Here is a 25,841-nt window from a genome sequence, read left to right as displayed (position 1 = left end):
TAACACTTCTTCAGCAGTGAAAAGCTTTCTTCTCATGGTTGACCTAGCTTGCTTACATATGGTGTCAGCCATTTTGACTCAAGTGCTATCCAAAGGCTTTACCCATAATACATTTCTCAGGGCCAAAAGGGAGTAAGTGCACTTATGTCCTTTTGGCCCCAAATAGTTCAGTGTGTTCTGTGTTAGGTCTTTTGGTTTTTGATGAATAACTCTGGATTGGTTTTGAATTCACATGCACCCTTTTGGCCGTAGAAAGAGCTCATTGAGAGCTTTCATTTGATATATATAACTCATTTTTGACCAAAATGTCACTTACTCACTGGTTCTCACCCCTCGATATGTTGGTACAGTCCGGGTCAGATGTAGCCATAAAGGCTTCACTTTACTAATAATAATAGATTTATTTTGTTAGCGCGTTTACAGGTGCTCAAAGACGCTTTACAGATATAGTGAAAAGAAAGGAACAACAAATAAATATATTGTTAAAGTTAAAGTCAAATAATACAAAAACAATCACACATTAAAAGCCAGATTGAAGAGGTGAGTTTTTTGAAGGTGGTGGTGGTGCAGTCTCTGATGGGTTGTGGGAGTGAGTACTCGATGTATTTATATAAATATGGCATCAAACTTAGTGGTGTGCAAACTGACTATTTTCACAGTATCGGTTCCTGTGAGTTGATATATGCAAATGTAACACACTTTTCAGAACTTTTAAGTTTGTATATTTCTTTGCATAATATGCCATCAGGTTCACAGTGACACTGCAAGTATCACCCACTAAAATAAAACATACAACGTTCTTCAATGCTTATCCTGTTTGAGTTTGGATTATTAAAATGCAACCTATTGTTTTGTTTCTTAAATTGTTGGATATTATAAAGTGGATTCATGACTACTTGGAGGTTGGATAAAGATAGGCTTAACCGGTTCATTACGGACACTCAAATATTTGTTCAAAAATACTAGTTGGTTCAGTTTTGTACATCACTAACCACAGCTAGCTACATGAACAAACAAACAACAAAAGGAGCTCACTATTACCATGACAGTCTATCTATGAGATAAACCACAGTTGTAGCCTGAAAGTGGAAATTAAATATGATTAGAATATGCAGTGTGTAACACAATATCCTGAACTAAAACAAATCCAAATGCTTGCCCATCCAAATTGCCCACCAAAGTAATAAGGGGTAAGGAAAGCACACCTGCAACACACTAACACATGATTACTCAATCTGACGCTCAGCAGCCAATTACATAGCTATCTGGATTTGGTACCTCAGGAAAAAGCACATGATCAGGAGGGAAAGAAAACATGCACGATTAAATCGCTATGTCATGTTTAAACACCTGGGCGCCTCCCTAGGGAGGTGTTCCAGGCACGTCCAGCTGGGAAGAGACCAAGGGGTAGACCTAGAACCAGGTGGAGGGATTATATCTCTTCGCTGGCCTGGGAGCGCCTCCCCAGTCAGAGCTGGTTGATGTGGCCAGGGAAAGGAACGTTTGGGGCTCTCTGCTGGAACTGCTACCCCCGCGACCCGACCACGGATAAGCGGGAGAGGATGGATGGATGGAGGTTTAAACACTGAATGAAAGCATTTCTACAGAGATAATGAACAAGAGCAAATATGTCTGTTACTTCACACGTCATGAAGATCTTTGAGAGACTGATTCTGCAGCACCTCAAACCCCTCGTGTGTGACTCCATGGACCCTCTACAGTTTGCCTACCACGAAAACATTGGTGTGTAGAGGATGCTATCATCTACATGCTCCACACAGCTGGAGAAGCCGCACAGCTCACTAAGAGTTCTGTTCTTCGACTTCTCCAGTGCCTTCAACACGGCCTAGATCACAGACTCACCAGCAGACCTCAGTATGTCAGACTGCAGGGCAGCGTGTCTGATGTGCTGCTGAGCAACACCGGAGCCCCCCAAGGAACTGTGCTGTCACCATTCCTGTTCACCCTCTACACCTCCGACTTCCGCTTCAACTCCGGCTCATGCCACCTACAGAAGTTCTCTGACGACTCCTCCATTGTCAGCTGCATCACAGATGACAACAAGGAGGAGTACAGGGCCCTGGTTGAGAACTTCGTAGGCTGGTGTGACAACAATCACCTCCAGCTCAACATCAGCAAGACTAAGGAGCTGGTGGTGGACTTCAGGCGGAGCAGCAAGAGGCCTCTGACCCCCATCACCATCAGGGGGAAGGATGTGGAGGTGGTGAACAGCTACACGTTCCTGGGAGTGCACTTAAACCATAAACTGGACTGGACAGACAACACTGATGTCCTCTTCAGGAAGGGACAGAGCAAGCTGTTCTTCCTGAGGAGGCTCAGGTCATTCAACGTGTGTACGAGGCTGCTGCAGATGTTCTACCAGTCTGGTGGCCAGTGTGCTCTTCTTTGCCGTGGTGTGCTGGGGTGGAAACACAAACACTAGGGACACTGGCAGGCTGAACAAGCTCGTGAGGAAGGCTATACTCTGTAGTTGGAGTACAACTGGACAATCTGGAGGAGGTGGCAGAGGGGAGGACGAGGAGGAAGCTCGACAGCATCCTAGAGAACCCCTCCCACCCACTCCACGCAGAGCTAGTGAAGATGAGGAGTACGTTCAGCCACAGACTCATCCCTCCACGACAACGCACCAAGCGCCTCGGACAGTCCCTTGTGCCTGTAGCCATCAGGTTGCACAACGAGGGGTCAATAATGTAAAAAAAAATAAAAATCACTGGACATAAATATACACTGTTTCCACAACCCATGTTAATATATTAGTAGTAGACCAAATATGTAGATATGTATGTCACTATATGTACAGATGTCCATTTTCACTTGTCACTTTAACTCATTTCGTACTTCATAATTTACATGACCAAATATGTATATATGCTGACAGTTATTTTACTCTTATTTTTACTCATCTCCTATTTCATAGTCTTTTATTATTATTATCATTATTATTTTAATTTGTTTTCTTGATTTTATTTTTTATTTTATTAATCTGTGTGAATCTGTGCTGTCCTGTTTTTCACGATTACCCTGATGCTGCTTGACCAACTGAATTTCCCCACGGGGAGTAATAAAGGTCCATCTTATTTTATAACACAACTCCAGGATCACGTGTTGTTATGATGACACAGTTTCTCAATCTGCAAACAATTATTCCCCCCCCCCCCACACACACTAAATGAACAAGCGGCAGTGACGTCACCCTGCAGCACCGGACAGGGCGTCCTCCAGGAACAACCGAACAACCGACCGGACTGACACATCACATCCAGTGCAAAGCCGCTCAACATCACAGCTTTCCACTAATTTATCACTTAGTCACTTTTGACAGCGCGATCTTGGATTAAAATGGGGAACGTGCAGGTAAGAAAACGGGATTTCCCAACTTTTAAAAACAACATTAGATTTGTAATTAGTGTAAAATGGAGGATCAGCCACTTTTAATGCTTTGAAACGATCCAGTTTACTGTGATGATCACTTATGCAGCGTCCGGGAGATTATTCTAAGGGTGTTATTTACTTCAGGAGATGTAAACAACACTTTCTGACAGCTGCGAGGCAGAAGTTGCGCAGTTTATTCGAGCAAATGGAGTGAGTCCTGTAAGGCCTGGGCAGCAGCATAAAAAGGGACGAGGCATTTCTCGGAAAGGCTGATCAATAAGGCTGCATCGTGCTAACGGAGGGGGGGGGGGGAGAGGAGAGGAGGCTGCCCACAGACTGCCGCATGACTCAGCGATCAGCCTGCTGCTGCACCCTTTTCCTGCGGGAGACCGGCCTACTAACAGGCCCTGTGATGATCCCTTACAACCTCACTGTGTCATCATGCTTCACTGGGATTCTAGCTTCTTTGTTATTTCATTTGACATTTGACATCAGTTTGCAGTGTATAGAATCAGTAATCAGAGCTGTGAATTACATTTACGTACAATTTTGAGATACATGTATTTCCATTTTATGCTACTTTGTAGAATACTAGAATTCAGAGGTAAATTGTGTACTTTTGCTCCAATACAGTTTTTTGTACCTCTTGTTCTTTTGCAGATTTAGATAAATGATGTGAAATATAATCATCTCTTAAATCAGACTTTAGTTCCACCTGGAGTAAATTCACAATCTACCCTGCAGTATACAAAGTCATTCAAACCTTTAGCTTTGATTACACTTAAATGCATCAACATTTATAATCAAAACATATTATTCTGAAATGGACCAATCTGCACAATGAGTAGAATTACTTTAAGTATATGTTGATGTTAATACTTGTCTACTTTTGCAGGACTTTTACTTGTAACAGAGTATTCCTACACTCTGGTACTTCTACTTTTACTAAAGTACATGATCTGAGTACTTATAGGATACATGATCCTAACGGTGTGTGTAGTTGTATATGTTTGCTTTTATTTTATGTTTTGTATCTTCTTTTTTTGTAATGATCATATCACTTTTTGTTCTAGCCCACCCTTGTCCCATATGAGGATTTTGATGTCACTGCTGATATCAAGGCTATCAGAAAAGCCTGTAAAGGTCTCGGTAAGTATGAATAGTGTAGTCTCATTCTTCTTCAACTGTGCAATTTGTTGTTTCTCTTCAGTCATTTATATAATTTAGTCTCTTGGTTTCTCTATTTGTGTGTGATTATTGCATCCATTGTGCATTTACAATGGATCCACACATATATAATGAATTAATCAGAAAGGTTATCAGATAAATTGAAGATAGAAGTTAACAGACTGGTGCCACACAGCACAAAGAACATTTTAAGGCCAGCAGTGTTGTTCTATCAATATCAGCAATACTTCCCTCTTATTTGATCAGTTATTTTTGTATTACAACTGTCCTTGTAGCGAGACAAATATAACCAGCAGATAAAACAACATCAAATTACCAATTATACAAATTATAATTAAAAGCAGAAATTGTATGTATTTAATTACCTTACCATTTTTAGTACACATATTTGAATGATAATTTTCAAAGCAGAAAAACTGTATTTCTGATTTTACCAGAAACATGTCTGCCTTGCTGCCATTTTAATAATATACTTCTATGGTTGGGTGACAAGACATAGAAACTGCCTTCAAATGTTAGGCTCTAAGAAGTCTTATAATAGTAAAATACTGCCTTGATGGTGAAGCTCCCATAATTGTATTACATCTCATTTAGCTGAAGCAAGTGACAATAAGTGCATTCAGCCAAGCGAAACCTTTCTAAGTGCTGCAGTTTTTTAAAATTATTGGGCAACTCGCAGTCAATCCAGGTGGATTTTCATTCTGTGAAGTAAGATCTGTAAACTTTTGGCTCTCCATTTTATCAATGGGGTTCTTGTTCCACCATTTTACAGCCAGGATAGCAAACGGGAGTGTTTTTGTTGCCCTTTCGATTGGCCGATGAAGAGCGAAGTACACAAGCTACAGTGTATGGTTTAATTCCAACCTTCTTGTGGTCATTCAGCCTACCAATAAAACATAGCAGCCCATAGAACCAATTAGGAGGAAGTGTAGGGTTATACCACTTTAAATCTATGCTCCCTATGATGAATGATAATGGCCATTCGATGGGCTGATTACTAAAAGATATTTACTGCTTTATAATCTGCAGGGACGGATGAAGAAGTCATTGTTCAGATCCTGGCCAATCGCTCTGCAGCTCAGCGTGTGGCGATCAAGCAGGCCTACTTTGAGAAGTATGATGACGTAAGTACCTTACACTCCCTCTCTCATGCTCCTACATTTATTTACACATACACGTGAATGCAGTTGTTTCTTTTTCTGTTCAGGAGTTGGAGGAAGTCCTTATGAAGGAGCTGACAGGTAGTTTTGAGAAGGCCACCATAGCCATGTTGGAGCCTCCTAATGTTTACTTCGCCAAGGAGCTGAGGAAGGCCATGAAGGGGGCGGGAACGGACGAAGACGTGCTCGTCGAGATCCTGTGCACGGCCACCAATGAGGTCGGTCAATCTGTGATATTATCCTTTGATACTACATGTTTTTATTTGTACCCAATTTCTACAGGTGAACTATTAGAAACTATTTATATTCTGTATGCGTTATTTAACATGGAGTCTATCTTCGTGGCAGTTTTTCTGATTTTCAAAGAACACTGCTTGGCCTCCATTTTGACAAAATCCATAAAGTGAGAAAGAGCTTCGAGCAGATATCCAATGTTGTAATTCAAAAGCTCTCCACATAATTGCCCTGTCTAACCTTTTGTTAAATCCTTAGTTTATAAAATATGCCATAACAGACAGTTAAATCCAAAGTTGTATAAATGACTTTCCAGTCATGGGGGAATAATTATCTTGGGGTTTGTAACTCAAAGTGACCTATTTGTATATAACACATATGATCCATTTCAAATGTAAAAATGTTGATCCTCTTGTTTGCCTCTTCTACAGGACATTATGAGCTACAAGGAGACTTACGCCGCTGGTGAGTTCTCTTTCAGTCTGAATCATTTATATACAGCGACCAATCTGAGGTTCCTCTCATACTGGAAAGAGTGATAATTCAACCAGCATGCGGAACAGATACATACTAAGTTTTATATTTGTCCTAATGTTGTGGGCGTTTTCAGTTTTGGGGGTGAGTCATGGAGTCATGAGATATGTTTTCCTCATGTTTTTCACTGGCCACAAACACAGTGTGATGTTATCCTCGTCAGAATCACAGTTGATTCATTGCAAAATAACTAAGCTCTCAATAACCTTATTTTTATCCCGTGTTAAGACACATTTTCACCGTACACCTTGTTATTTTTATGTTCTTTTTCATATATATTTTTTCCAGAAGCTAATGCATAAGTGTCTTAAACTTACATTCTGTTTGATAGCCACCAGGGGCTGACAAAGGGGTTTGAAAAAAAAAAGTCAATTCAATATAAGTCTGAGAAAATGACCCTACTTCTGCTTGATTTGATACCTCAATAAGTGTATGGTCTCCATCACTAGTTTAAAGTCTTCTTCAATACAGCATGATGTTCATTTTGTAAATGATAGTCCCATTTCTAGTTAAGTTGAAAATATGGCAGCTAATGCTTTAGGGCTTCCTTGTGATTGAAAAGTCCCTACCAGGGTGTTAGAATAAGGGTTAGGGTCTGTTTAGTCTTAACACTGTAACCTTTTCACCGTGTTTTTTTTTGTTCAGGAAAGTTAATTGTAACCTTTTGGTCGTCTAAAAATGTCCTAACAGCGTGCGGTTTTCATTTAGCTTCACTTCACAGTATGTTTTAAGTGTTGACTGTTTTCCCCTCCTACCTTACAGTGCATGAGCGTGAACTGGATGCAGACATTGAAGATGACACCAGTGGAGACGTGAGGAACCTGCTGACGTCACTGCTGCAGGTAAAGTCCAGTTTAACCATCAACAAAGCTTAGCAACATTTATAGTACCAAAGGAAAGTTGCAGTAAACAAAGACCACGTTTTGAAAAACAATTAAGTGGAAGTCTTGAATTTGGATGGAAGCCATGAAGAGAAGAACAATACCACTTCTCTTCCTCTGATAATGGAAGCACAATTGTTCTCCATGCTGTGGTTCGCCCACTGAGACATTTGTCAAACATCCCATCATCGGCATGCTGCTGCCTCCGTGCCAGCTTTTTCCGCCCTCCCACCCTTTCTGCTTCCCCTCTCTCTTCCTTTCCCGCAGAAAGGAAAGACAAACACAGTGTGACTCACGTTCCACAGCGTGACCTCCTATCCAAAGAGGCCTTCAAATATTTCCCATTGATGTGCAGCAGATGATTGTTATCCCTTAAATGCCTAAGATTACATTTGCAACCTGTCTTTTTGACTTTTCCATAACTCTCTGAGTCTTAACCTCACTTTACATGCTTCGCCTCGTTGATCCCTCCTCTTAAACCTGTCTTCTTCCTCTCCATGTCCCCCTCTTTTCCTCTCTAAAGGCGAGTAGAGACGAAGGCTATGAGGTGGATGAGGAGTTAGCCGAACAGGATGCCACATCTTTGGTTGAGGTACGTTCCCAGATGCTTCATAATTCCCCTTTGAACTAGTAGCCTTATTCATAGTTTGCCCATTGAATAACCCCAGTGTTTGCAATGTAACGTGATCTAAGGCTTGGATGGCAAGATTTAATAAATCAAGCTTGTTTTTGTGGTATTGCTGCAGTGTGGCTTTTCCTACAGTAATGGATTGTTGGATCTTTGTGAACATGGAGCTTCATATTTGAAGTATCACTCTCACACTATACAATAGCAAGTGTGTGCAGAAACAGGAATCTGCGAGATTGTCTGCATTTCCTCACATCTCACATACTACAATGAGGTTTAGTCAGTTCTCTTAACCACGCTAGCATCTGGAATTTAGGGATGGAAATTGTGGTCTGTTGCCCCAATCTTTCATCCCTTACACGGAAATATCCCGTCAACTATTAATGGATTGTAACCAAATTTGGGATGCACATTCTTGTTCCCCAGAGGATAAATCATTTGAAATCATCAGATCGTTTAGATTTGTTGACTTCTTTGGTATTTTCAACCAAACTACCTTTTAAACTAATGACATTCCAATGATGAGCTCCAGGCTTTGTGTTTGGTGCTAATTTGCTCATGCTAACATCCTAAGATGGGGACTTGGATACAAATAATACCTGATGAGCAAAAATACATTAGCATTAGCTTAAATGGCTGCTTTCTTTTAGTAGGCTACATCACAGAGCTGCTAGCATGGTTGGATACTATGTGGTTACCATATCATAATGAGGTTCCATATGTTGTAACACTACTGTACAAGCAAAACGTTTTGGCTATTATGTGTGGATAATAATGTATTTTTCTGACTAGTGGAAGGAATATATCCGATTAAACATTGGGTGATTATTTTACAAACCTGTCTAGTTGGCCTGTAGATTTCTTAAAAATGTACCTAAAAATTGCATTAGATCAGTGGTTCCCAAACTTTTTGTGCCCAAGGCACACCAAAGGACAAGTAAAAATCTCAAGGCACACCTAGCCCTTATAACACGTGTTATCACTCATATCATGTAAAATATCTGTAAATGTGCATAATTATTTACTAATGCCAAATAAAATGTGACAAAGACAACTATATTACTCATGAAATATTTCAGAAATTAATTTGAAACTTTATCAAATTAGGCTTCATCAAAGCAGCAACACACTCATTTAAACCAGACGGGTCACAAAATAAAAAATGAGGCAAAGGAAACTCAGCAGAAATTCAGCACAGAGAACTGTCAATGCAAGGAAGCTGCATTTTCCATGGTCCTGAACTACAAATTATAAATGTAACATTTCAGCAATCAGCATTGAAACATGTGCTATTGTAAATATTTTGCCGATTTACAAATTAGTGAGATACATGTGCCTGTCGGGGCGCGCAGATTTTTTTAATCCTTGGTGGCACTGAGGAGAGGGCCACTCGCAAGTCCTGTTCAACAGAGAGCCGTGACCTCCTGTTGTTCTTCATGTAAACCAGAGTAGAGAACGCCAACTCCAGAGATGGGGTCGTTACTAAAAAAATGTAATATATTACATATTACTTTTTTTAAAAGTAATATATTACACTACTTCGTTACTAGCTACATAAAGTAACTCGTTACTTTACTCGTTACTTTACTCGTTACTTTACTCGTTACTTTACTCGAGCACGTACGAACTGCACATGCGTGAGTGGCAATAACTTTCCTTACCAGCAGGCGGCGGGTAGTGTGTATTTGTCATTCAAAACAGGCAACAACCGGAAGACAGAGAAGAAGATATGCGTGATATAAACAAACAACAAATAGCGTGTGCGGTAGCTTCACCTTAGCATGTGTTCTTTGCAGGTGTTTGTTGAGGTTTGACGTGGTGTTTACAGCAGTGGATAACAGCTTCTGGCCTGGACACAGTTTGCACCTCACCGTCACATTCCTGTCTATTCTTCGGACGAACTCAAAATAATGGACATACCTCCACCCCTCGAAAGTTATCGCTGACTCAGCCATGTTTATGCAGCACTGCACGTGGAGATGTGGACGCACAAGTCGCGCAGATTACGTACATATAAAGCTACAAAGTACTGATAGTAAATTTAAAATTAAATAATTATTTTTGTGTAGTTGTATATTGCAATAATAACGTATGGTTGTCACAAAATCCCACGGCACACCCGGACTTGCCTCACGGCACACCAGTGTGCCGCGGCACACCGTTTGGGAACCACTGCATTAGATAATGCCTCATTTGCATTGAACAGAGTATTTCAGAAAAGTTTTAATACAAAAGTGATTGTCTTAATTTCAGTGAAAACTGGGGAAGTTCCATGGTGATCTGTATAAGTAAAATGTGTTTAGCCCATTCTCCTGACTGTCCTTCGAAACGTACTGTATTACTAATAGAAACAATGACCGAACTAACAAAAATAAGATCAAGTTTGTTTGACATGGCATTAAAACACACCAATGCTGTCTTTTAATGTACTCTTTTTATCCCCGTCAGGCAGGAGAAGGCAGATTTGGCACTGATGAGACCACCTTCAACTTCATCCTGACTCACAGGAACTACATGCAGCTTCAGGCCACCTTTAAGATCTATGAGTCGGTAAGAACTGCTCACATTCCTGCAATAACAAGCTACTTTTTAAACAATTCATCTGGGCTTTCATCACTGTTGTACGTCTAAGTTCTCACATTACTTGTTCCCTTGCAGCTTTCAGGGACTGACATTTTGGACACCATTAACTCTGAAGCAACAGGAACTCTCAAAGAATGCTACATTACTCTAGGTAGGTTGGACTTTAACGCGATGTTCGCAAGCCATGACTTATCCAATCAAAAGTCAGTAGGCTATTTGTAATAACACCTGCTGCTTGTGTGTGTTTGTTTTATAGTCAGGTGTGCTAAGAACCCGCAGCTGTATTTTGCCCGACGCCTTAATGCCGCCATGAAGGGGGCGGGCACTGACGAGGACACGCTCATTCGCATCATTGTAGGCCGCTCTGAGGCAAGTCAAAAAATGTGCTCAATTTTAAAAACTAAATAACCAAGAAGAAAGGATTTGTTGTGACGGCAGTGTTATGTTGTTAACCCCACAGTTCGACCTGGAGACAGTGAAGGACATGTACCTGGAGAAATACGACGTTACCCTGAAAGACGCTCTGGATTCAGAGTGCGGTGGAGACTTTAAACGCCTCCTCATCGAAATCCTGCACTAAAACATCTCTTCTTCTTACAGGCCTGGAACAACATATGTAATAACTAAACAAAATCTAATACATTTTCACTTTACTCTGCAGAAATTATTGTAATTATTTGCTGCAATCTGGACACAATATGAAAAGAATAATTTTCTAAAATATATTACAAACATGTCAAAATGATTTACTACAGATTTGCAGGGGTTAAGGCAACATCTGGAAGTTGCAATTACCATTAAAAATAATTATGTAATAACCAAAACAAAATGGATGTCTTCATTCATAAACAATTGTACACAATCATAACAACAATGTCCATTTTATCCATTCAAGTATGAATCAAACCAATCCTCCTTGAAACATGCGCAGGAAGGAGGAAGACTGCTCTGTTATTATATTATCCACATATTACATTTTCATTAAAGAAAATGTCAACTCCTCCATTTTGTAATAACCAGTACAATATGTGTTAAGTTATTGCAAAATGTGTGAAAATGTTTAGAAAAATATGGAAATTATTACATAATCAATATAAAATGTGTTACCTTTTGTGGAATTATTACATAATGTGTGGTTTCAATGCCTTATTTAACCAATGGGACAACATCTCTCCCCACTCATTCTTCCTCCTCCTCCTCCTCCAAAAACAAATTACACAGTATTTTACACATGGTGAACATTCATAGCGTTTAAATACACAGTTTTGACAAGAACATTACACTCTTACTGTCAAGGTGCTTTGAATGTTTCTTATCCTTTTTTGACAATATTATGACAGCATTGTCAGGAATGTGTTAATGTTAATGTTTTTATCTAAATAAATAGTGTTTTTTATTCACACTCGACAGCTTTAAATAAACATTTCACATTTAAGTTGTAGGTCAGCATAAACGACATGTTCTCTTATATTTGTCACCTTACTCATTTCTAATAACTGTAATAGCCTCAAATATGCCTTTCAGAAGATGATGGCGATGCAATTTATTTTGTGTTGCAACACTTAAGTGCCGAATTTGAAAAAGTAGAGGATTTAATATACATAAATAAAACCTGATTTCATAAGCCTCAACTCTTCAAGTATGCAGTGTCGGGTTTTTGTAGCTACATCCCTAGTTTTTTATTAGGGATTTTTAACTGTTTGTAGTCTTATTTTTAAGTCAAAGCTAACATCCTGCCTCTTACATTTACACACTTTATTAGACAGTTTCCTGTTCTCATTTACTGCATTAACATTTACTACAGTTAAACTCCTACATAATACATGTGTAAAACTTGACTTAATGTGCTTTAAAGATTATTAGATGATCTTAATATTTTTAAAAAACATAGGTTTTGCTCTAACCCCATAGTACAAACGCTGATAATGAACTACATGTATGGAATTGTATCTCAACACACTTTATTCAAAACCAACTATACTATATTACTCTAGCATTATAAATAAATATGATACATTGTTGTATTGCCATATAGCAAATGAAGACTAACTTATATGAAAGAGGTTGTTGTTAACCTGTTGTAATGGCATTATTATCCAGTGGTAATAAAATAACTTCACCCAAAATGTGTTATTATCTTTATTTCCTGTAGGGGGCAGCATTGCACCACCATTTAGTACCTGGTGCATCTCAGGAAGAAATGACATGCAAGTTATTAAAATCACAGTGAAATCACTTATGTTATTATTGTATTGTGCTTGTAACGTATTATGATGTGTATTACTCATTTTAAATAACCATTTGCTCTTATGTCAACTAAAATGTATGTGTTTCTGTTTTATAATGTTTGTGGTGCTGGCCTATGATCCAAAGCAACATAAAAGTTGCTTTTTATAATATCTAGCCCAAAACATTTCTGACTTATGCGCAGAAACAGTGGGACGCCTCTGGGCGACTGTAAAGCGGGTAGAGGAGAAGAAAAGTTCAAAACAAGTGAGAACTGCTTCCAGATGCACTGACACAGGAGCAGCTAAATTCTCACGTTCATTCCCACGGCTTTCTTCTTCTCTTTCTCCCACTCCTCTCTCTGTATCTTCCTCTCCCTCACATTCCTTGATGTAATGGTTGTTTCTGTATCAAGGGCAAGGTTACGAGTACACTTGCATCCTGCACATTCTTGCTACCTGTATGTTCACTGTCTGTGTGCCATATGTAGCCCTGCTGCTCGCTCATGCTCTGAAGGCGGTGTGCACCACACATGCCTGTTCATTTCAGACAAAGGTGGGGGGTGGATTCCATGCAGTGTAAGGACTCAAGTATGACGTGTCAGACTCCCTTTTGAGAAATATTTGTCTCTAAATATTGTGATTTTTGGAAGGAAACAAATTCTATTACAACATGTTCCTGATTAATGTCTTAATAGAAACAAAGGGATTGTAGGAAAATTATTTGGGTGGGTAGGGGGGTAGAATTTTCAGTTTAGCTGTTTTCCAAAGCAGGACCCGACAGGGTAAGGAATATCTCGAACACCCGCCCTTCAGAAAACATGCCTTACCCTCCTCCAATAAGAAAAAACTGCAATAAGAATAAAAGTGCCTTATCTTAAAAGAATGAAAATACAATCCCCTTATTGGAAAACAACTGCCGTGTTCTTAGAATAAAAAGCATTACACAGCACCAATAGGAAAAAATACTTTAAAAAAAAGAAACATGAAAGCATATACGCTTATGTTTTTTACATTTGATTGTCTTTCTTTTTACAATTATTTCTAGAAGAAAAACTAGAAATAACATATCAATAAATAAGTCAAACTCCCCTCCCTGACTGTCCTTCCAAACCAATTTCTGTACAGTCCCAAAAATACCATGATGCAAATATTGACCATTTATCTTTAAATGATTTCTTATGGAAAGTTAAAATAGTTTAATGACACTAAATACATTTGCTTTGGCATTTGGAGGCCGGGGAAATTGTTTAAAATCCTAAACTAAAGTCTAAAAGCCATGTAATAAAGTATCTAGAAGAACAAGTATGGCTTAAACATAAACCTCTGTTTTTTCTTACAGGCAAACCTATTCACTGCTTAAAGACACATCCACACCGACTCAACACACCTTCCTCCATCTGTACTCTATTATCCAGAGTGTTAATGTGTAAGGGCAATTTGTCCTGCCAGACAGTGCTCCACTCTCTGTACTGTAGGCGCTGACCTTTTTCCTTGAGCGTTTATCATTGTCAAACCACAGTACCTCCCAGCAAGTCATCCATCAGCCTGGGGGTGTTTTCAATTTGTCTCAAGATATGCTTTCTTTCTCTTCTGTTTGTCGACCTACCTCTGCTTATTGTCTTCTGTCTTGACAAGACTGAGGTTTAGTTCACTGTGCTGCTCATGCTTTATTCGTAGCAAAGGTCTGGTCAAGCTACCTAGAACTAGAGGAAATCAGACAGTGGGACAATGTGGAAATGGTCGCGTCGGCACTCTTTTGATCCCTACACCTTCATGACACAAACCTGCATATTAATGGACTAATCCCCTAAAAGTCATGGTTTATGGAATAATCTATAGCACACAGTAACCTGGGGGTCATAACTTCTAAGGCTGGAATAACAACATCAACTGGTCTACTGGTTTTCATAGAACATATGCCCCGGATCATAATATGCTTTTTGATCTTGTGCCAAAGCAGAGCAGCACACTAGGAAGGAGAGGGGTTGTCATTGGGCGTGTTTAGGAAAGCCATTTTGAGGTTAACTACCCGGCTAATATAATTTCAACTGTTTAAATTCATGATAAAGGATCTGTTCTTTGATGTTTAATAGGAAACATCTGGCAGCTTCTGCTAGGAGCAAATTTATCCAATTCAGTCACCATGTTGCTAACTGTGGCACGTGAGGAAAAGCCCATTATTAGGACAAGACACCATCCAAAAAACATACAGTATGACAATGTGATAAGGTTTGTCAGTTTGTGGTTACAAAATAGGCCTGGCTACTACTAAAGCCGAGCTATAACTCTCAGCTACGTCCTAATTAGCCAAATACTTTAAAAGCTAATGCTAAAGCTTGCTAATAAAGGTCAATGCTTGATTATAGTATCAGTAGAATTAGCATGTGGCAAGTAGATGAAAGTCTTAAAAACAGCTACTCAGCTATGTCAGTCCCAGCGCTACAACTTCCCTAACATTACATAACATTAGCTTAGTGGTGGTAGTTAAATTCATGTATTACTATTTGAACTACTTTTAGCTTTAGCTTGCATCTTTGCATATAGTGATTAGTCAAATTGCTTGTTTTGTACAGTTAAGTACTATAACTACAAACTACTAAAGAGGAAATATATATTTTGTATTAACCTTTTGTTAAAATTCAGATTCTGCTTTGACAAAAATAAAAAGGGTTGTTAAAGTTGTTAGGGTTGTACAAGTCGGATGATACATGATGAGTTAGACTCCAGGCCCGTTTTCTTCGACGAGTGGTTGAGTTCGTCAAACAGATAAAAAAGGTGCAAAAAATATAAAGTATGGTCATTTTCTCAGAGTCCTCTATTCAATCTGACCTGCTTTAGCGTACAGTCAAAGCGGCCCCTTCCAGTTCATTTCAAGTCACTTCCACAATGGCTTTACTTCTCAGACCCTGGTTCTTACACAGAGACAGCAACACACAATCTGGCAAAACTATTTATTGGATTTCAAATAAAACATCAAATATACACTTTATTACAGTTTGCTTTGAGTAAACATTAACTATATCTTACGGTGTAAATAATGAAGATAGTATACTATCTCTCCAGGACAGTTACACCTGGCCTTAGTGAAACATATGATTGTCTTTAAGTCCATAATATGCAGAAAAGTGGTCATTAAACAGGGCATGCAGTATAAATTCACATTAGAAAATGGTGGCTAACATGAAACACATGCTCTTAAAAAACACTCCTGAATGAAACCAGCAGCTAACTGCTTTTAGTGACAGCAAACAATGCTGTAGCCACAGTGGGAATGAGCTGAAGATCTATTAGAGTCAACAGAGTAACATTATATAAATAAAGGGAGAAATACAGCAAATACAATTTCGGAAGTGTGAGAAAATAGTTTAGAGCCATCAATTACGAAATAATTACACTTAAACTTGCATTGATATAAATAAGGTTGATGAATAATGCTACTTTTTTTGCACAAAATACAAATAAAAATCAAATGAGCTGTAGGCTACTCACTACAAAATCAAGCTGCTTCAAGCAACAGTTCAATGTTTTGGAAATAGCCTATTTATTCTCTTGACAAAAGTTAGATGAGAAGATATGAAATGGTCCTTAATTGCAGGTACACAGTTCAATTGGAGAATAAAAAAGCAGAATGTATTTGCCAAAATGCAATTTCAGAAACCATCTGCAGACACCTGGCAACAATTTCGTTTTTGTATTAGCTTACAGTTAGCTTATAAACTGGCTTCTTGTGACACAATTGAGTCATACAAGTTGGCTCTCTCAACTGCAGTCTTGCATCTGAAGATGCTTATCTGACTGTAAACAAGGTGTAGTGCAGAAAGGGTAAGTTGGCAAGATACTGTATCTGTTGGCTACACTGGTCTCTCCGAGAAATAGCCAGATCGATAGTCAGACCGATATCCAGTGGGTTTCAAGATCGTAAAAGTGCTAATAAGCACATGTTTACCTGTATTCTCAAAGGTATTCTTACCTTTGGACTGAGCCGGGCTAGTGTTTAAGCTACCAAGCTGCTGGCAGTAGCTTGATATTTAACAGACAGATATATAAGAATGATATAGATAATCTCATGTAACTCCCCATAAGAAAGTAAATAAGCGTATTTCCCAAACAATCTAACTACTGTATGCCTATTAAATCAAACTAATCAAAAATGTCCATCATATAAATGGCTTAGCTTCTACTGAACTGGAACAACACGGTGATCTCTCTGATGTTACGCTGCTACCCAGAGGATCGACACTCCACTTCCTGTTTGGTAGCTGATCTGGTTGACCCGTCCGCGTACACAGTCAAGTGTGAAGAACACAGCTGTACCGTTATGAACCTGGAAGGACGCCCGCAGGCTAACACTGGCCCAACGACTTCCCTCAGGCATCTGACCAGCCACCTGCTGGGCCAGAGGGACGGGTCGCACTCCCTCCGCCTCTCGGCCTCCTCCTGACCCATCCGGATCGTTACGCTTTAAAAGAGTCACCTTGACCAGGTTGCAGGAATGTATGAGTTTGAGATCCATAGCCACACTGACTGTGCCGCTCTCCTTGAAAACAAAATCTCGCTTTTGATCTGTTGGACCTTTCCCTAACAGCCCCATCTGAGAAAGCTGAGCACTGGTCTGGCGGAAGAACAGCGGCTTGTTCCGGACTGCTCCTGACGGTAGGCCGGAGTTGGACACTGATGCCGTCAGAGAGGAAGACAGAGCAGCAGGGACCCAAACCAAGCTGAGGATACTGATGCCGGTCTCGTCTCCAAAGAAGCGTACATTGCACTGAGCAGGAGAGAGGATCTCAAAACCTAGGGTGTCCCCAGAGCCAACTTTAGCCACTCCTGTCAGAGATAAGGACGTGTCTCGATAGTGGACGCCTGGTTTGAAGGAACGCCCCAACTCAGAGCTGGTTCCGTTACGGTTCAGGTACGCTAACAGTTGGAAGCCCTCACTCACACACGCCTGGCCCATGGAGTACAACGCCTGCTGAAATACGAACCGCACGGTGCCACTTTCTGCAAAACGGATCCCTCGGCCATCATGAGTCAGCCCCACAACGTAAGGGTCAGACGTGGAGCTGGTGCGGAACACCGGGCGATAGTTGGTATGGTAGTGTGCGGACACCATTGCCTGTGCTGTCATGGCAACAGCCCCGGTGTCATGTGAGAGCCAGAGAAGACTGAGTGAAGCTGCTGAAGGGTCGTACAGCTGCAGACCATCGTTGCTTTGGTTACAGTGGTTGCTGGCACTCCGGAGGAAGAGGGATATCTTGTTACCTGGGGCGACTTCTGCTACCCCGCTGATGCTGACACTCTGCAGGGACCTTTCTTCCCGCTGCTCTACCCTGATGCCACTGAGGTCACGACCTTCAGAACTGTCTGTGTTGTTCATACGTAGGCACAACTGGATGAAGCTACGGCAACCGTGGCTTACCGAGAGGTTCTCATCAAGCCATACCAGACCGTGCTGCCTGAGCACCAGACGGCCTTCTTCGGCGGACAGTAGCACTCCGTCGCCTCTTCCCTTTATTTGAAGCTGCACACTAGGGAAGGCATGAGCCAGGAAGTTGCCTTTTGCGCCAGGCAGACTTACATCTCCAGCCCAGGATAGAGAGAGCACGTTGTCACCAGCAGGAACAGGGCCAGAGCAGATGGCGTCTGCAGTGAAGGTACAAGGGGAAGCAACGGGATCTCCATCACACTCATTGCAGGCCTGACACTCATCCATGTCCGAGTGGTAGAAGTAGTCGTGGCCGCACATTCCTGAGTTGCCATCACGCTCCGTCATGCTCTGGCACCTGAAGCCACCTGACGATAGAGAAACAAAGACATGATGGTTGAACATTTTATTCTAAAAGCAGTGTCTTATGATGAATAATCATTCTTTTAGTTCAGCAAATGGAAAAGAAGGCCAATGTAGGAATGTTTTAGAGACCATTTTGTTGTAATATAATGTAGACTCTTTACAAAAGTTAGGGTTAGGGTTAGATAGTAATTACCATCAAACTATGTGCAATATGTGCTGTATGTGCAATATATACATTATGATATACATATGCCATTAATAACTGTGTAATATATACCTGGCTGCTAAATCCTAAGAACTGTTACAGGATTTGTAATTTGAAAAGTATTTTTTTTTACTTTTATTTTTTTATTATATTTTGTATTATATCATAACTTAGTACTTTTGTTTTACATATGTAACATTAAGCTGTCTGTGGCTCTTTCCTGCTGTAACGATGCAAATGTCCCCTCTGTGGGACTAATAAAGGTGTTCTGATTCTGATCATTAATGTTACCTGGAGTGTTGAGACACTTCTGTTGATCTCCACACAGATCAGATATTTCAAGGCATTCATCCCTGTCCTGTAATGACAACAAAACACTTTCAATGTTAAAGCCTCTATGGTAATCACTCAGTCACCCTACTCTGTGGTTCCCCATCAGTCAGCTCAATGTTTTTCCGGCCACAACTTTATTGTTTTGTTTGGCATTAACATCCCTCAGAACCAACTGTTCTGGAGAGGCAGGAATTGTTTTACAAAGTAAATTCCACAAACCCAAACTATTACACAGACACAAGTTTCTTGCTTTTTTGTTCGTTATTTGTTTTCTCGTCTGTCTTTTATGACAATTCTACTTTGGAGAGAATTTAGTGGTAAAACACCCACCGCCGACACAAGCTTTCTTTTGTTTCCAATGCTATAAAGTTGGACTCAATGTGAAGCGAAGAGGCACTTTTTCCTCTTAAATGTTTCTTCGTCTCATAGACAGAGTGTAATCGTTCATTTTGTGCATGTGTGACCACATCCTTAATGTATTTGTCATAGTTGAATTGCAAGTCTATGACAATACTAACATGATCAACCTATAGTACAAATGATGTACATAACCAGGGGTGCACATAACTTTTTTGCCCTGGTTCTCAAAGGAGCACCTGGAGATGTTGCTTGGTGCTCATCCTTAAAATGAAATAAACCGTAACTTTTGAGGGGGTCTTGACTTTATTTGCCAGACACACGGCACTGAACACACATGCAAAGGTGAACACAGAACACACATGCAGAGGTGAACACAGAACACACATGCAGAGGTGAACACAGAACACACATGCAGAGGTGAACACAAGACAACATTAGCACGACCAGTAATCCTACAAGCTGTCATCACTACCCTCCTGACTGTTCTCCTCACTGTCTTCCTCTCTGTCAGACATGGTAGCTGATGATGTAGGCCTACTACTTTCTCTCTGGTTGAGTCTGTGATTAGCTGCTTGCATCCACAAGTCAACAGCTGCTTTTGGGTCGAAAGTCTCTGTTGTCATCTTAGACAAGTGGATGTAATCAAATAAGTATGTGAACATAACCAATAACCTACCATAGCCAATAACAAATGAATGTAACTTATTTTATTTATGTTGTTCATTCATATCTTATTTTACCTTAACATTTATTTATTTATGCATTTTTTTTTTATCTCTCCAGTTTTAAAGGATATTTTTGGTTTACTGTCCTATAGTATACATTGGAATGATTTCAAACCTGTTTATCCCAATAATTATAAAGGAGTGCCTTGAAAATATGTGTTTACATAAATTGTGACCAAACCGTTTGAACTTAGACTAAAGTGAACTATCTAAACACTCAGAGTCCTTTACCTCACTGAGCTGTAGTTATCAGCCTCTCCCTCCACATCATTGTAGAAACATCTTCTTCTTATATCCGTTAGAGCAGCTAGCACCAGATGCTAATAACAACAGCGCTGGTACCGGTGCACCCTCCCTCTCTCCCTCGCTCACTCGCACTTTGGCTGTGAGCTGCGGGCGCCAGATAAGCTAACATCCCACATTTTCATCACTTACAGCACCCATCGTACAGGGCAAATGAAACGTGTAACCGGGGTGAAAAGGGTGTTACATTTACTTAATTATGAATATTGTTACATCAAGGCCGAAAATTAGGATGAGCCCCAACGGTCAAAAATGTTTTTTTCCCTCCCAGAGCTGCCAGCGCAGCGACTCCCCAGATCTGGCGCCCTAGGCGAACATCTAGCCAGTGCTACGGGCCGGCCCTGAGTTCATATCATGTTCATATCATGGTTCATATGCAACTCGCAAATATCCTTTATTTATTTATTTTTCTCTCTCTCTCTCTCTCTCTCTCTCTCTCTCTCTCTCTCTCTCTCTCTCTCTCTCTCTCTCTCTCTCTCTCTCTCTCTCTCTCTCTCTCTCTCTCTCTCTCTCTCTCTCTCTCTCTCTCCCTCTCTCCCTCTCTCCCTCTCTCAATGTTGGTACGCAAATGCGCTTTGTTTCAAATGACCCGGTGCTCTTTTTTTGGCGGAGGTGCGCATGCGCACCTGCGCACCAGTTATGTGCAGCCCTGTACATAATAGTCTTATCATACCATCTATGGACATGACCTTGATCCTTTTTGCAGACATCATATTGCCCGTTGTGTTTACATTTGTGCAAGTTAACAAAAGAATGTCCCCAACATGTTCGCCAGCATGATGCAGAATTATCAACGGGATTTTCATCTGTCATATATTGTTTTGATTATGTGTTTATAGCCACAACCCTAACCCTAACCCTAACCCTATATTTAATTTAAGTACATTTTGATTATTGAAATGTGTGAATATTCTCATGGATGTGTTGCTTTTTGAGAAGGAGTACTTGTATTCATAATCAGTGTAAAATAAAGACCATTAAATGAAAAAAATATAATTTATCATATTGCATGTTTCTTGGATATATCATCCAACAAAATAAGTTATAATAACAAGCCTAAATGTTACGTATAAAAATGATAATGCTTACCTGGCAGATTCTGTCAGCGTGGATTGAACACTGTGCGACCAGGAAGAAGCCGGCGGGACAGACGGTACATTTCTCACAGCGAGGATGACCGCTGATGAAGCTGCAGTACTCCTCAGGACCGCAACTCCCACAAGCCATCAGGGGGCGCCCCACCTGTAAGCAATGAATACATTATTAAACATCACAGCCAGTCAAATCATACAAATGTGCATGTATATCCTCCTCTGTGTTTGAGCATATACTCCCTGCATGTGTAATGTGTGTAAACACAACAGAGTGGAGAAAGACATTTCCCTGTGAGGGATTAATAAAGTCTTCTTCTTCTTCTTCTTCTTCTTCTTCTTCTTCTTCTTCTTCTTCTTCTTCTTCTTCTTCTTCTTCTTCTTCTTCTTCTTCTTCTTCTTCTTCTTCTTCTTCTTCTTCTTCTTCTTCTTCTTCTTCTTCTTCTTCTTCTTCTTCTTCTTTCAAAGTAGGATACACAGAGAGGCTAACCGCAGATGTCAGATGTTGCTTATATTTTAACTAGTCAAAATCTTTTAACATTTTGTAGAAGTAAGTTTGTAGAAGGTATATTCATTTATATTATTACTCCAGATTCTTCTATAGTGTAGTTTGTGCTTTTGCAGAAGATCTTTTAAAGGTACCTACTTGAGCAGGTCTCCCTTGTAAAAGAGTTCAATGATCTCAATGGGATTTATCTGGATAAATAAAGGTTTGAAATGAAATGAAAGGTCACCTATTATGCAAAATCCAGTTTTTCATGTATTTTCTACATCAACACGTGTCCCCTCCCCTCTGTGTAAAGAGATTCTAAAAATGTCAGGAAAAAACATTTGCTCACTTTTTGTCCTGATCCATTTATATAAAAACCAGTCTGAAAATGAGCTGATCAGAATTTGGCCACTTCATGATGTCATAACGGTTTATTGGCTTGTATAACCATAAACCGATAACCAATCACGGTAACTGCCGCCCACCTTATCACCTGAATCCCCTCCTATTATGTATTTATTTCAACAAGGACCATTCATACAAATACATTAGTCACAGAAAAGAGAAGATATGAATTATGCCAGATCTGCAGTCCTCATGCTGGTACATAACAATCAACAAACACTAAAAACATTGCATAATCTCTATCACACAAACAATTATAAAACAAGATTTAAGTACAGGTCAATAAATAATACATAGTACAGTTCAAATATAATATTACAATACAGTTCAAATTGAAAAACTCAGATTAGAGTGTAAATAATGTTGGCATGACTAGTTGCTTAATATCTTCTTCTTTTTTTTGCACCATAAGAGAATGAGTTAAAGTCAGTACAGGTTTTAAGATCACCATTGTGTTCTTTGTAACCAAATATCTCTCAGAGGGGCGTGGGGAGGGGCTTCTTATTTTCATCTAAAGTAACAGACAGAGAATCAGCACTTTGGAAACAGGGCTGAAACAGAGGGGATTATGGGATGCTGCAATGCATGATCTGTTTGGTATTTCTAGCCTAACACTTCAGAGACATGTTTTGTATATATCTGAGACCTATAATATATTGATGAAAAACAGTATAATAGGAGACCTTTAAGAATTTGAAACCAAAAATTGAGATTGTCTTGCAAGCCAATGGCTGGCATGTAAGTCAAGCCAATTGTACATTACTGTATTGTATATTCAAGTACAAATAACTTTTAACCCAGGGTTTTTAGTTTGTCTGATGATGTAAATATCTGATATAGGTTGGCAGTAGCTGTATAGAAAGTAGTCTGTAGAGACTTGACTTGTGACCGAGAGGGTTACTGGTTCATGTCCCAGAATGGACCAAATACAGAGAGAGGAGTGCTACTTCTTTGTGAAGAACTGTTGTCTTTTTTTCACAAAAGCAGTATACAGGACCGTTAGTAACCCTCGATGCCTGATTTATCCTGCAGCTCACCTCCATCACGCTGGCCTCCATGTCCACCTTGTGCAGAGAGAGCGCCTGCTGAGCTTGGTGGGCTCGAACCTGCCCGTTCATGCTTTCCATGTGACTGTCCATCTCCGCCTGGAGGCTCGGGAAAGATGTTTGTTTGATGCTGTCCATCATGATGTTGTACTGGGCTTTAACCTGGAAGTAGAAACAAATACAAGTGCACATTTCTTTTTAGTATGATCATGATAATAATCACCAGGACTTGTGTGTTCGCCAAGATGAATACACAAATTAAACACTATGATTATTTATTCCAGGCAACCCCATTAGTCTGCTCTGCTTATAATTGTCCCAATTGTTCTGGATTGTGGTGCAGACCCTCCTCCTCCTCTGCTCCACATTATGGTAAAGCTCCTCCAGAGGGAGGTCACCTGTCATCCAACAAAATAAAACGTCTGCATGTCAGGTGTTTTCCATCCACCTTTTCTTAGTAATTGTTCAATGCTATAATCACAGCCTAATAACAAAACCACAAACTATCAACATCTTCTTTTTCATCATCGATCACAGAGGCCGTACTTGCTCCATCTGTTCGTACATCCTCCTCTGCTGCTCCAGTATTTCTCTCTGCTGGTTCACCAGCGTCCCCTGCTGCTCGCTGAGGAGCCTCTGCAGCTCCTTGACCTCGTCCTGCTGGCCCCTGAGGGCCTCAACCAGCTTCTCCTGGCTCTTAGACAGGGACAGCTGCAGCACAAGAGCGTCCTCAGAGGGAAGCTCATTGTTGCCTGTGGTAGAGAAAAACAACTAGTACATATATCACAGAATGAGGTTACACAATGGTGATGAAATGCTACATTTCTATATTTGCATTACAAATCTGGTGTCTGCCATTATTCTGGGGAGTTTTCCCCCATTGTATACACACAATAACATTTAAACATGCATACGATTTTGAAAACTTTGCAAAATACTGCTTGATTCTAAGAAAATGTGGATTGTTTTATTAAATTAGACGTTTTAAATCAACCAGGACTGAAATCATAAAGTTTGCTACTTCAAGTGTTTTTTATTTCTCACTGAGAAAGCTGCAACTTCACTTAGATTTATTTATCTAAAATGTAACTTTTTGGCAGATTCCTCCCAGACTGACACTGACCTGGTTTCATGTCACATGTCAACTGTATCCATGCACCACGATCCGTCCCAACGTCTGGAAGCTCATCCAGAAACTGCGCCGCTCTGTCCGTCACATGAACCGGGGACGAGTGCCCTCCTCTCCCGTCGTCTCCTCCATGCGTCCCGCATCCTTCCCCGACGCAAGGCTTGGGCGTCTGGCGCATCCGGAGGGGAAGTTTACATCCGATCCCTTTGCACCCATGCGTTGCACCGTCATCACCCGTGGGACGATGAGAGACAGACGTCGGACATGTCCCACCGACGCAGCCAGGATGGAACACCTCCGCCGTGATGGTCCTGGGGTTAGTCCTCCTTATGCCATCCGTCCCTGCTGGCTGCGCAAAGCCTCCCTGCTGAGGTTGGATAATGGTGTACGGGGATAAAGGCGCGCTCTGGCCTTCGTGGTGACTAAAATGAGCATCCTGTTGGTAACTCGGGTACACATGTCCCTGTCTGGACTGTGCAGAGTGGGGAATCTGTCTCCTGGGTGCTGCAGCCTCCGTGCGCCTTTGGCAGTGTGCTCCGACGCACGGTCTGCTCCAGTCCTGGCCAGAAAAGCAGCGCGCGCCCCGGCAAATCTCGCTCGCAGCCCGATTAAACAAAGATGTTACACAGAGTAAAAATAAGGTAGAAACACGCGCCATGTTGCAATGCTGAAAGGTAAAAACGTAATCAAGCCCTTTTTGCGCACCAATCCTTCACTCCTGTTTGTTCATGTCTTGAGAGAGAGAGAGAAAGATCCCTTAAATTAGTAATTATCCACGTAGGTTCCAATTGATGTCGAACAAGTGGTTCCACAGACTTTTAGCTTGTCCCCATTGCGTGCAGTGCGGTTTCTGCCCGCTTTGCCCCTTCTGGAGATAGCTACGTCTAGCCCACATGTGGCGCTCACTGCTCCTAATTGGCAACAGGCTTTGCTTCTAGTCTTAAATTAACCCGTAGCTTTCCCGGACATACCACTCTGCACAGTCACTCCTATTGAAGCTGTGCATGTGGTACATATTTGGACTTTCGATAATGTTGTTTTTATTCTCACACTCCTGTGGTTCATTTATAAGCAGCTTTGGAGCAGGAGTTATAGGAAGTTCCAAATGGTCCAGTGGAATCACAAATATGTTGTTAA

The 25,841-nt window shown here is 40.6% G+C and overlaps 2 protein-coding genes across 3 annotated transcripts; one reads left to right on the top strand and one right to left on the bottom strand.

The window, feature by feature from the left end:
• The first annotated feature begins 3,189 nt into the window (after positions 1-3,189).
• anxa13l (annexin A13, like) lies at positions 3,190-12,727 on the top strand. Of its 2 annotated transcripts, none has more exons than XM_034215431.1 (11): positions 3,190-3,375; positions 4,467-4,542; positions 5,611-5,705; positions 5,792-5,959; positions 6,407-6,440; positions 7,272-7,351; positions 7,914-7,982; positions 10,467-10,568; positions 10,677-10,752; positions 10,858-10,970; positions 11,062-12,727. In XM_034215431.1, exons 1-11 carry the CDS (start codon positions 3,361-3,363, stop codon positions 11,179-11,181), a joined length of 948 nt encoding a protein of 315 aa, XP_034071322.1. In that variant the 5' UTR covers positions 3,190-3,360; the 3' UTR covers positions 11,182-12,727. The 2 variants fall into 2 exon arrangements, with proteins under 2 accessions (XP_034071322.1, XP_034071321.1); XM_034215430.1 differs by having other exon boundaries at positions 5,789-5,959.
• Positions 12,728-15,766: 3,039 nt separating this feature from the next.
• Positions 15,767-25,554, bottom strand: si:ch211-252f13.5. The gene is made up of 6 exons (XM_034215409.1): positions 24,699-25,554; positions 24,122-24,327; positions 23,567-23,737; positions 21,633-21,785; positions 19,114-19,180; positions 15,767-18,619 (listed from the first exon to the last, which is right to left on the bottom strand). The coding sequence occupies exons 1-6, from the start codon at positions 25,360-25,362 to the stop codon at positions 17,043-17,045; spliced, it is 2,838 nt and encodes a 945-aa protein (XP_034071300.1). The 5' UTR covers positions 25,363-25,554; the 3' UTR covers positions 15,767-17,042.
• Positions 25,555-25,841: the final 287 nt, after the last annotated feature.

This window comes from Gymnodraco acuticeps, unplaced genomic scaffold (genome assembly GCF_902827175.1).
Source record: "Gymnodraco acuticeps unplaced genomic scaffold, fGymAcu1.1, whole genome shotgun sequence".
Classification (NCBI taxonomy): domain Eukaryota; kingdom Metazoa; phylum Chordata; class Actinopteri; order Perciformes; family Bathydraconidae; genus Gymnodraco; species Gymnodraco acuticeps.
Note: the sequence above shows the minus strand (reverse complement) of the source record. Positions and strands in the feature narration are given on the sequence as shown.

Coding starts and splice junctions, on each gene's coding strand:
- anxa13l (XM_034215430.1), top strand. Junction 5,960..6,406: donor TGTGCACGGCCACCAATGAG/GTCGGTCAATCT, acceptor CCTCTTCTACAG/GACATTATGAGCTACAAGGA. Junction 10,971..11,061: donor TCATTGTAGGCCGCTCTGAG/GCAAGTCAAAAA, acceptor TTAACCCCACAG/TTCGACCTGGAGACAGTGAA.
- si:ch211-252f13.5 (XM_034215409.1), bottom strand. CDS start 25,362: ATGGCGCGTGTTTCTACCTTATTTTTACTCTGTGTAACATCTTTGTTT. Junction 24,328..24,698: donor GACATGTGACATGAAACCAG/GTCAGTGTCAGT, acceptor TCTCTACCACAG/GCAACAATGAGCTTCCCTCT. Junction 19,181..21,632: donor ACGCTGACAGAATCTGCCAG/GTAAGCATTATC, acceptor TTGTCATTACAG/GACAGGGATGAATGCCTTGA.